This window comes from Staurois parvus, unplaced genomic scaffold (assembly GCF_062004578.1).
Source record: "Staurois parvus isolate SC_StPar_1 unplaced genomic scaffold, SC_StPar_1.0 ptg002813l, whole genome shotgun sequence".
NCBI lineage: Eukaryota > Metazoa > Chordata > Amphibia > Anura > Ranidae > Staurois > Staurois parvus.
Window position 1 is genome coordinate 72,091 of NW_028320609.1, and position 12,398 is coordinate 84,488.

At 48.7% G+C, this 12,398-nt stretch overlaps 1 protein-coding gene across 1 annotated transcript in view; it reads left to right on the plus strand.

The window, feature by feature from the left end:
• LOC149429090 (KICSTOR complex protein SZT2-like) overlaps positions 1–7,647 on the plus strand; it is a 74,548-nt gene extending 66,901 nt beyond the window's left edge. The window contains exons 16-18 of the mRNA XM_089666743.1: positions 2,436–2,507; positions 7,171–7,309; positions 7,428–7,647. Coding sequence (XP_089522869.1) covers positions 2,436–2,507; positions 7,171–7,309; positions 7,428–7,647 — 431 coding nt within the window. The remainder of the gene's footprint in view (positions 1–2,435; positions 2,508–7,170; positions 7,310–7,427) is intronic.
• The last annotated feature ends 4,751 nt before the right edge of the window (positions 7,648–12,398 follow it).

Genomic DNA, 12,398 nt, shown 5'->3' on the forward strand with positions numbered 1-12,398 from the left:
GGGGTGAAGGTGCAGGAATTGGGACTGATCTGAGGTGTAAATGTGTGGAAACTGGGGTGATCTGAGGTGTAAAGGTATGGGAATTGGGGTGATCTGAGGGGTGAAGGTAAAGGAACTGGGTGGTCTGAGGTGTAAAGGTGTAGGAATTGGGGTGATCTGAGGGGTGAAGGTGCAGGAATTGGGCTGATTCGAGGTGTAAAGGTGCAGTTATTGGGGTGATCTGAGGCGTGAAGGTACAGAAATCAGGGTGACCTAAAGTGTAGAGGTGCAGGAATTGGGTTTTTTTTTAGATATGCACGAGGAAGACTTGGTGATATGAGATGCAAAGGTGCAGGAATTGAGGTGATCTGAGGGGTGAAGGTGCAGGAATTGGGGTGATCTGAGGGGTGAAGGTGCAGGAATTGGGGTGATCTGAGGGGTGAAGGTGCAGGAATTGGGGTGATCTGAGGGGTGAAGGTGCAGGAATTGGGGTGATCTGAGGGGTGAAGGTGCAGGAATTGGGACTTATCTGAGGTGTAAATGTGTGGGAATTGGGGTGATCTGAGGTGTAAAGGTATGGGAATTGGGGTGATCTGAGGTGTAAAGGTATGGGAATTGGGGTGATCTGAGGTGTAAAGGTATGGGAATTGGGGTGATCTGAGGTGTAAAGGTGCAGAAATTGGGCTGATTCGAGGTGTAATGGTGCAGTTATTGGGGTGATCTGAGGTGTGAAGGTGCAGAAATCAGGGTGACCTGAAGTGTAGAGATGCAGGAATTGGGGTGAAAATTTGTATTAATGTGCATAAAGAAGCCAAGGAAAGATGGAAAAATCTCCAAAAGGCATCAAATTACAGATTAGACATTCTTATAATATGTCAACAAAAGTTAGATTTTATTTCCATCATTTACACTTTCAAAATAACAGAAAACAAAAAAATGGCGTCTGCAAAAGTTTGGGCCCCCTGCAGAGTTAATATCTTGTACTGCCCCCTTTGGCAAGTATCACGGCTTGTAAACGCTTTTTGTAGCCAGCCAAGAGTCTTTCAATTCTTGTTTGAGGTATCTTTGCCCATTCTTCCTTACAAAAGTCTTCCAGTTCTTTGAGATTTCTGGGCTGTCTGTCACGCACGGCTCTTTTAAGGTCTATCCATAGATGTTCAATGATGTTGAGGTCAGGAGATTGTGAAGGCCATGGCAAAACCTTCAGTTTACGCCTCTTGATGTAATCCCCCGTGGATTTCGAGGTGTGTTTAGGATCATTATCCATTTGTAGAAGCCATCCTCTCTTTAACTTTTAGCTTTTTCACAGATGGCATCAAGTTACCATCCAAAATTTGCTGAAATTTTATTGAATCCATTTTTCCTTCTACTCGTGAGATGTTCCCTGTGCCACTGGCTGCAACACAACCCCAAAGCATGATTGATCCAACCCCATGCTTAACAGTTGGACAGAGGTTCTTTTCATTAAATTCTGTGCCCCTTCTTCTCCAAACGTACCTTTGCTCATTCCGGCCAAAAAGTTCAATTTTAACCTCATCGGTCCACAGAACTTGTTTCCAAAATGCATCAGGCTTGTCTATATGTTCATTTGCAGAGTTCAAACGATGATTTTTGTGGTGAGGACGTAGAAGAGGTTTTCTTCTGATGACTCTTCCATGAAGACCATATTTGTACAAGTATCTCTTTATAGTGGAATAGTGACCACAACTCCAGTGTCTGCCAGATCTTTCTGGAGGGATCGTGCAGTCAAACGTGGGTTTGGAATTGTTTTTCTCACAATCCTGCGAGCTGTTCTGTCTGATATTTTTCTTGGTCTTCCAGATCTTGCTTTAACTTCCACTGTTCCTGATGACTGCCATTTCTTAATTATATTCCAAACAGAGGATATTGACATCTGAAAACACTTTGCTATCTTCTTATAGCCTTCTTCAGCTTTGTGAGCGTCAACTATTTTCAGTTTTCTAGACAACTGCTTAGAAGAACCCATGGTGCTGATTGTTGGGGCAAGGTCAGATGAGTCTGGGCATTTAAAACCTTTGAGATTGACATCACCTGGTCTTCCCAGACAATGATTGAGAACAATCCATGACACTGGCAGGTCTCAGCTTGGCAAAGGGGGCAGTGCATGCTATAAATTCTGCAGGGGGCCCAAACTTTTGCAGACGTCATTTTTTGTTTTCTGTTATTTTGAAAGTGTAAATGATGGAAATAAAATCTAACTTTTGTTGACATATTATAAGAATGTCTAATCTGTAATTTGATGCCTTTTGGAGATTTTTCCATCTTTCCTTGGCTTCTTTATGCACATTAATACAAATTTTTAGCTGGGGTGCCCAAACTTTCGATCCCCGCTGTATATAATGGCCATACCCTATATAATGGCCATACCCTATATAATGGCCATACCCTATATAATGGCCATACCTATATAGCTTTGTTCCTTCTCATCCCAGCAGGATCCCGGCAGCGTCCCAGTCGTGTGCAGAGCTTGGTGTCAAGTCATGGCAGCATGGACTCTGACCACTTAGGTGAGCCGGGTTTACAGTCTACATGTGTGTCTTATGTGCTGCTTTACATACAAATTTAGATTTAATAACATAAGGCCGTATCCATGGATATACAAAGGCAGGATTCAGTACAACGACTGTGTACGTGAAACATCCATTACTAACAATCAGGTGTCATATTCAAATCCAGAATCTAAATCTTGGAAAAGGGAAAAAACCAAGTGAAATGAACAACGACGTCCTGCTATGTAAAAAGGAATAGTAGGAACTAAAGAAGTCAAAAATCCCTCTAAGTAAATCAATGCATAGCACTGTAAAGCCTTCATAAAACAGAAGGTATTCTATTTCTAATCGTCTATGCCAATGTTTCCAAACTGCGGGGGGCCAGATGTGGCCCTTTTCTTGCCTTTATCCGGCCCTTGGGGTACTGTTCCTCCTACTGACACCAACTATGAGGGCATAATACTTGCCACTGACACCAACAATGAAGCACTATTCCTCCCACTGATACCAATGATGGGACACTATTCCTCCCACTGACACCAATGGTGGGGCACTGTTCCTCCCACTGACACCAATGATGGGGAACTGTTCCTCCCACTGACACCAATGATGAGGCACTATTCCTCCCACTGATACCAATGATGAGGCACTATTCCTCCCATTGACACCAATGATGGGACACTATTCCTCCCATTGACACCAATGATGGGACACTATTCCTCCCACTGACACCAATGGTGGGGCACTATTCCTCCCACTGACACCAATGGTGGGGCACTATTCCTCCCACTGACTCCAATGATGGGGCACTATTCCTCCCATTTACACCAATGATGGGGCACTATTCCTCCCACTGATACCAATGATGAGGCACTATTCCTCCCACTGACTCCAATGATGGGGCACTATTCCTCCCACTGGCACCAATGATGGGGCACTATTCCTCCCACTGATACCAATGATGGGGCACTATTCATCCCACTGACACCAATGACGAGGCACTATTCCTCCCACTGACTCCAATGATGGGGCACTATTCCTCCTACTGACACCAATGATGGGGCACTATTCCCCCCACTGATACCAATGACGAGGCACTATTCCTCCCACTGACTCCAATGATGGGGCACTATTCCTCCCACTGACACCAATGATGGGGCACTATTCCTCCCACTGACACCAATGATGGGGCACTATTCCTCCTACTGACACCAATGATGGGGCACTATTCCTCCCACTGGCACCAATGATGGGGCACTATTCTTCCCACTGACACCAATGATGGGACACTGTTCCTCCCACTGACACCAATGATGGGACACTGTTCCTCCCACTGACACCAATGATGGGGCACTTTTCCTCCCACTGACACCAATGATGGGACACTGTTCCTCCCACTGACACCAATGATGGGGCACTGTTCCTCCCACTGACACCAATGATGGGGCACTGTTCCTCCCACTGACACCAATGGTGGGGCACTGTTCCTCCCACTGACACCAATGGTGGGGCACTATTCCTCCCACTGACACCAATGGTGGGGCACTATTCCTCCCACTGACACCAATGGTGGGGCACTATTCCTCCCACTGACACCAATGATGGGGCACTATTCCTTCTACCGGCACCAATGATGGGGCACTATTCCTCCCACTGGCACCAATGATGGGGCACTATTCCTCCCACTGGCACCAATGATGGGGCACTATTCCTCCCACTGGCACCAATGATGGGGCACTATTCCTCCCACTGGCACCAATGATGGGGCACTATTCCTCCCACTGACACCAATGATGGGGCACTATTCCTCCCACTGATACCAATGATGGGGCACTATTCCTCCCACTGGCACCAATGATGGGGCACTATTCCTCCCACTGGCACCAATGATGGGGCACTATTCCTCCCACTGGCACCAATGATGGGGCACTATTCCTCCCACTGATACCAATGATGGGGCACTATTCATCCCACTGACACCAATGACGAGGCACTATTCCTCCCACTGACTCCAATGACGGGGCACTATTCCTCCTACTGACACCAATGATGGGGCACTATTCCCCCCACTGATACCAATGACGAGGCACTATTCCTCCCACTGACTCCAATGACGGGGCACTATTCCTCCCACTGACTCCAATGACGGGGCACTATTCCTCCCACTGACTCCAATGACGGGGCACTATTCCTCCCACTGACACCAATGATGGGGCACTATTCCTCCTACTGACACCAATGATGGGGCACTATTCCTCCCACTGGCACCAATGATGGGGCACTATTCTTCCCACTGACACCAATGATGGGACACTGTTCCTCCCACTGACACCAATGATGGGGCACTTTTCCTCCCACTGACACCAATGATGGGACACTGTTCCTCCCACTGACACCAATGATGGGGCACTGTTCCTCCCACTGACACCAATGATGGGGCACTGTTCCTCCCACTGACACCAATGGTGGGGCACTGTTCCTCCCACTGACACCAATGGTGGGGCACTATTCCTCCCACTGACACCAATGGTGGGGCACTATTCCTCCCACTGACTCCAATGGTGGGGCACTATTCCTCCCACTGATACCAATGATGGGGCACTATTCCTCCCACTGACACCAATGATGGGGCACTATTCCTCCCACTGACACCAATGATGAGGCACTATTCCTCCCACTGACTCCAATGATGGGGCACTATTCCTCCCACTGACACCAATGATGGGGCACTATTCCTCCCACTGACACCAATGATGGGGCACTATTCCTTCTACCGGCACCAATGATGGGGCACTATTCCTTCTACCGGCACCAATGATGGGGCACTATTCCTCCCACTGGCACCAATGATGGGGCACTATTCCTCCCACTGGCACCAATGATGGGGCACTATTCCTCCCACTGGCACCAATGATGGGGCACTATTCCTCCCACTGGCACCAATGATGGGGCACTATTCCTCCCACTGGCACCAATGACGGGGCACTATTCCTCCCACTGACACCAATGACGGGACACTGTTCCTCCCACTGACACCAATGACGGGACACTGTTCCTCCCACTGACACCAATGACGGGGCACTTTTCCTCCCACTGACACCAATGACGGGGCACTGTTCCTCCCACTGACACCAATGATGGGGCACTGTTCCTCCCACTGACACCAATGATGGGGCACTATTCCTCCCACTGACACCAATGATAGGGCACTATTCCTCCCACTGACTCCAATGATGGGGCACTATTCCTCCCACTGACTCCAATGATGGGGCACTATTCCTCCCACTGACACCAATGATGGGGCACTATTCATCCCACTGATACCAATGATGGGGCACTATTCCTCCCACTGACACCAATGATGGGGCACTATTCCTCCCACTGACACCAATGATGGGGCACTATTCCTCCCACTGACACCAATGATGGGGCACTATTCCTCCCACTGACACCAATGATGGGGCACTATTCCTCCCACTGACACCAATGATGGGGCACTATTCCTCCCACTGACACCAATGATGGGGCACTATTCCTCCCACTGACACCAATGATGGGGCACTATTCCTCCCACTGACACCAATGATGGGGCACTATTCCCTCTACCGGCACCAATGATGGGGCACTATTCCTCCCACTGGCACCAATGATGGGGCACTATTCCTCCCACTGACACCAATGACGGGGCACTGTTCCTCCCACTGACACCAATGACGGGGCACTGTTCCTCCCACTGACACCAATGACGGGACACTGTTCCTCCCACTGACACCAATGACGGGGCACTGTTCCTCCCACTGACACCAATGACGGGGCACTGTTCCTCCCACTGACACCAATGGTGGGGCACTGTTCCTCCCACTGACACCAATGGTGGGGCACTGTTCCTCCCACTGACACCAATGGTGGGGCACTGTTCCTCCCACTGACACCAATGGTGGGGCACTGTTCCTCCCACTGACACCAATGGTGGGGCACTGTTCCTCCCACTGACACCAATGGTGGGGCACTGTTCCTCCCACTGACACCAATGGTGGGGCACTGTTCCTCCCACTGACACCAATGGTGGGGCACTGTTCCTCCCACTGACACCAATGGTGGGGCACTGTTCCTCCCACTGACACCAATGGTGGGGCACTGTTCCTCCCACTGACACCAATGGTGGGGCACTGTTCCTCCCACTGACACCAATGGTGGGGCACTGTTCCTCCCACTGACTCCAATGGTGGGGCACTATTCCTCCCACTGACTCCAATGATGGGGCACTATTCCTCCCACTGACTCCAATGATGGGGCACTATTCCTCCCACTGACGCCAATGGGGATCGGTTCCAGTAATTGCCCCTTTGCCACACCCATCACACTGCCTGTGCACCATACAGGAAGCTGGCTGAATCGAATATGGGTAGGGAGGGTGATTGGCAGAGCAGGGGGGCAATTACTGGAACCGATCCCCCTGTACGGCTCTCTGCAGCAGCTGAAAGCCAGTGGGAGGGAGAGGAGAAGAAACCAGCTTTCAGCTGCTGCAGGGAGAGCCATACAGGGGATCGGTTCCAGTAATTACCATCTTGTACATGTGAACACTTCTGTCCTGCTGGTTGTTCTCTTTGCACTTTCACTTCCCAGCCTCTTGTTTGCTGCATTACAAGTTGAGTTGATTGTGGTGTTTTGTCCTGCGTAGGGTATGATGCAGGCAGCAGCGACTCGGAGTGCGAAGACGCCCTGATTAGCGAACAGGATTCCCGCTGTCCGGTGATGCCGAAGTTTTGGCTGATTGTAAAGATTCACCAGGACCGGGTGGAAGTGTGTACCCATGCCAGGTACGTTTTTATAAACGCTCCTACACTTTCCCGAAGGGATATTCGCAGAGACGGGTGCGGGGTGATTCCAGCGTTGTCTGTAGTCTTCACGCTCAGGTCTGCCTCTTCATCCTGACAGTGTTGGAGCAACCCTGGAGGTGGAGGAGCTCGGAGAGAGTCAGAGGCTGCACCAGCTGGTGATCAGGAAAGTGGGAGAGATCTGCCGTGTGGTGAACCAGGTAACCCATCAATTATTGTCATCATTGGTTTCATTCGCAAAGCAATCTGAGATCGAGAAATGGGGTGAGCTTGTGTCAGAGGGCCGACGTCATGGGAGAATTATGTCTTTGTGGAGCTGATCAGGTTGTATTGAATCACCACATTGGAGGACATTGAAACCACCTGAACCATATAGCACCACATTGGAGGACATTGAAACCACCTGAACCATATAGCACCACATTGGAGGACATTGAAACCACCTGAACCATATAGCACCACATTGGAGGACATTGAAACCACATGAACCACATAGCACCACATTGGAGGACATTGAAACCACCTGAACCACATAGCACCACATTAGAGAACATTGAAACCACCTGAACCATATAGCACCACATTGGAGGACATTGAAACCACCTGAACCACATAGCACCACATTGGAGAACATTGAAACCACCTGAACCATATAGCACCACATTGGAGGACATTGAAACCACCTGAACCATATAGCACCACATTGGAGGACATTGAAACCACCTGAACCATATAGCACCACATTGGAGGACATTGAAACCACATGAACCACATAGCACCACATTGGAGGACATTGAAACCACCTGAACCATATAGCACCACATTGGAGAACATTGAAACCACCTGAATCATATAGCACCACATTGGAGGACATTGAAACCACCTGAACCATATAGCGCCACATTGGAGGACATTGAAACCACCTGAACCATATAGCACCACATTGGAGAACATTGAAACCACATGAACCATATAGCACCACATTGGAGGACATTGAAACCACCTGAACCTTATAGCGCCACATTGGAGGACATTGAAACCACCTGAACCATATAGCGCCACATTGGAGGACATTGAAACCACCTGAACCATATAGCATCACATTGGAGAACATTGAAACGACCTGAACCATATAGCACCACATTGGAGGACATTGAAACCACCTGAACCATATAGCACCACATTGGAGGACATTGAAACCACCTGAACCATATAGCACCACATTGGAGAACATTGAAACCACCTGAATCATATAGCACCACATTGGAGGACATTGAAACCACATGAACCACATAGCACCACATTGGAGGACATTGAAACCACCTGAACCATATAGCACCACATTGGAGGACATTGAAACCACCTGAACCATATAGCGCCACATTGGAGGACATTGAAACCATATGAAACCACATAGCATTTTTTTTCACTTTTAAATTGTTGCCTTTTTTGAGTAAGCAGTGGAAAATCGCTGGTTTTGGAGCCTTCTGCTAAGGCATGGGTGTCCAAGCTGCTGCCCTCCAGACATTGCGGAGCTACAAGGCATATCATACCTCTACCTTTGGGAGTGATGCTAGCAACTGTCAGCCTTGCAATGCCTCGTGGGCAGGGGCGTCCCTAGGGTTGGTGTCACCCGGTGCGATAACACTTTTCAATGATACATGTTTGAATCTGTGCGACCTAGTCACGGCAACTTTGAAAAGGTTCCTGCACTATGTTTATGCGACTTGAGTGCCCGGGGCACCCCACTGTCAGGCTTCATTTACAGTTGTGCAACTCCAGAGCCGCACGATTTCCAGTGCAACTTTGGAGTGCGACTTTTATTGTGACTTACAGTGAAGGAAATGTGTATTTGGTCCCCGGCTGATTTTGAATGTTTGCCCGCTCACAAAGAAATGATCGGTCTAAAAATCAAATGTTTGGTGTATTGTAACACTGAGAGACAGAATAGCAACAACAAATTCAGCAGAAATGCGTCTAACAAATGATGACTGATCTGCATGTTCATGAGGGAAAAAAGTATTTGATCCCCTTCACAAAACATGACTTAGTACTTGGTGGCAAATCCTTTGTTGGCAATCACAGAGGTCAGACGTTTCCTGGAGTTAGCCCCCAGGTTCGCACACATCTCAGGAGGGATTTTGGCCCACTCCTCTTGGCAGATCCTCTCCAAGTCATTAAGGTTTGGTGGCTGACGTTTAGCAACTCGAACTTTCAGCTCCCTCCACAGATTTTTCCATCGGATGAAGGTCTGGAGACTGGCTAGGCCACTCCAGGACCTTAATGTGCCTCTTCTTGAGCCGCTCCTTTGTTGCCTTGGCCGTGTGTTTTGGGTCATTGTCATGCTGGAACACCCATCCACCACCCATTTTCAATGCCCTGGCTGAGGGAAGAAGGTTCTCACCAAAGATTTGAGGGTACATTGCCCCGTCCATCGTCCCTTTGATGCGGTGTAGTTGTCCTGTCCCCTTAGCAGAAAAACACCCCCAAAGCAGAATGTTTCCACCACCATGTTTCACAGTTGGGATGTTGTTCTGGGGTCATAGGCAGCATTCCTCCTCCTCCTCCAAACATGGCGCGTTGAGTTGATGCCAAAGAGCTGGATTTTGGTCTCCTCTTACCACAACACTTCCCACCAGTCCTCCTCTGCATCATTCAGATGTTCAGTGGCAGACTTCAGACGGGCTGGACATGGGCTTTCTTGAGCAGAGGGACCGTGCGGGCACTGCAGGATTTCAGTCCTTGTCGGCGTAGTGTGTTACCAATTGTTTTCTTGGTGACTGTGGTCCCAGCTGCCTGAAGGTCATTGACAAGATCCTCACGTGTAGTTCTGGGATGATTCCTCACTGTTGTCATGATCATTGACACTCCACGAGGTGAGATCTTGCATGGTGCACCAGACCTAGGGAGACTGACACTTGTTTTGTGTTTCTTCCATTTGTGAATGATTGCACCAAATTTATTTATTTCAGGTACTTATATAGCGCCGTCCATTTACACAGCAATTTATATATATATATATTGTACATTCACATCAGTCCCTAACCCTCAAGGGGCGTACAATCTAAGGTCCCTAACCCTCAAGGGGTGTACAATCTAAGGTCCCTAACCCTCAAGGGGTGTACAATCTAAAGTCCCTGACCCTCAAGGGGCGTACAATCTAAGGTCCCTAACCCTCAAGGGGCGTACAATCTAAGGTCCCTAACCCTCAAGGGGCGTACAATCTAAGGTCCCTAACCCTCAAGGGGCGTACAATCTAAGGTCCCTAACCCTCAAGGGGCGTACAATCTAAGGTCCCTAACCCTCAAGGGGCGTACAATCTAAGGTCCCTAACCCTCAAGGGGCGTACAATCTAAGGTCCCTAACCCTCAAGGGGCGTACAATCTAAGGTCCCTAACCCTCAAGGGGCGTACAATCTAAGGTCCCTAACCCTCAAGGGGCGTACAATCTAAGGTCCCTAACCCTCAAGGGGCGTACAATCTAAGGTCCCTAACTCACATTCATACATACACATACTAGGGACAATTTAGTCAGGAGCCAATTAACCTACCAGCATGTCTCTGGAGTGTGGGAGGAAACTGGAGTACCCGGAGGAAACCCACGCAGGCACAGGGAGAACATGCAAACTCCAGGCAGGTGATGCCGTGGTTGGGATTCGAACCAACAACCCGAGTACTGCCAGGTGGAAGTGCTAACCATTTAGCCACTGTGCTGCCCCACTTAAGATTTGCACAGGAATGCAGTGCGGTTCTTGTGCGAATCACATGCGATATACCACATGTATGTGAACCCGGGCTCAAGCTGCTTCCTGTGGGGGGCAACCAACAGGAGGTAGGGTCCAGGAGATCCTGCGGGGGACCCGAGAAGAGGAGGATCCAGGCTGCTCTGTGCAAAGCCACTGTACACAGCAGGTAAGTGTAGACATGTTTGTTATTTTACCCCCCAACAAATGAACCTTTAGAATTGCATTTAATGTACAGTGAGCTGCGCGTGCGTGGCTCAGCGCACATGACAGCTGATAGGCAGGGAGAAGCATTTACGGCATAAGAGATTGATAGAGTTTAATATCAGTTTAATGGCAGCAGTTTCCTGGGGGGGGGGGGGTATAGCAGGGGTCCGCAGATGGGTTTTAGGAGCCCCTATATCAGTACTGTGGTTCTTTCTAATCTGTTTTCTTGTCAGTTGTCCCCACATTCAGGGAGACATTTCCCTAAATTCTGGCTGCTCTGTCATCTGTCACCCGACGGCATTAAAATACAAATATGCTCCTGCAAATTGTTACACTTAAACTTTTGTACTGGGCATTAAACCGCCATAAGCGGAAAACGAGATAGCGCCGCCTGTCCCATATATCAGAGGAAACCGCGCACGCTGGCGGCTTATTACGGATGCACAAAAGCCGCGGCAAAAACCTGTTTACCATCAATGTTAAATAATTTAAGGCGAGACGGAAACATAAACATGATAATGGCCGCTTTGCCTGGAAAGAGAAGCCTTCCTCTGCGTATAAATTCCATCAGCGTGATTCCTTTAGGGGGAGAGGATTTGCGGCGCGGATGTTGATGGAAACGGTAGCGTAATCGCGGTTATTAAATGTCATATTTCTCTATCGCTAAGCATTGTACTCAATCAACATCTTTACTGCACTCTAGACGGCAATGAAACAAACAATTCTGCCTTCCTTTTACTTTTCCTTCCCCCTCTCCCCTCTGCTTTTTGTTTGCTTTTTCTTCTACAAATCCTGTGATTTGATTGCTGTGACTTTCTGTAGCTCGCCGTATATACGCTCGCCGGCCGCTAATTGGGAACAATAAAAGCAAAGCTAAACTAAGGCCATACATGGTTCGAATTCCGAACGATTTTTCATCCAAAAATCGAAAACGTTGTTCGCTCGGTAATCCGACGGCGCCATCAATGATTTAGAAAATCGGCCGACCGAGTTATAAAGTTCACCCCATATAACAGACAGAACTTCTGTTCCTTCCAGGTCACGGCTCATGCGCATATTCTTTTCGGAAAAACGATCGTACGATTTGGCCATCATTGAGTCGAAAATCGGTCGTTTTTCACG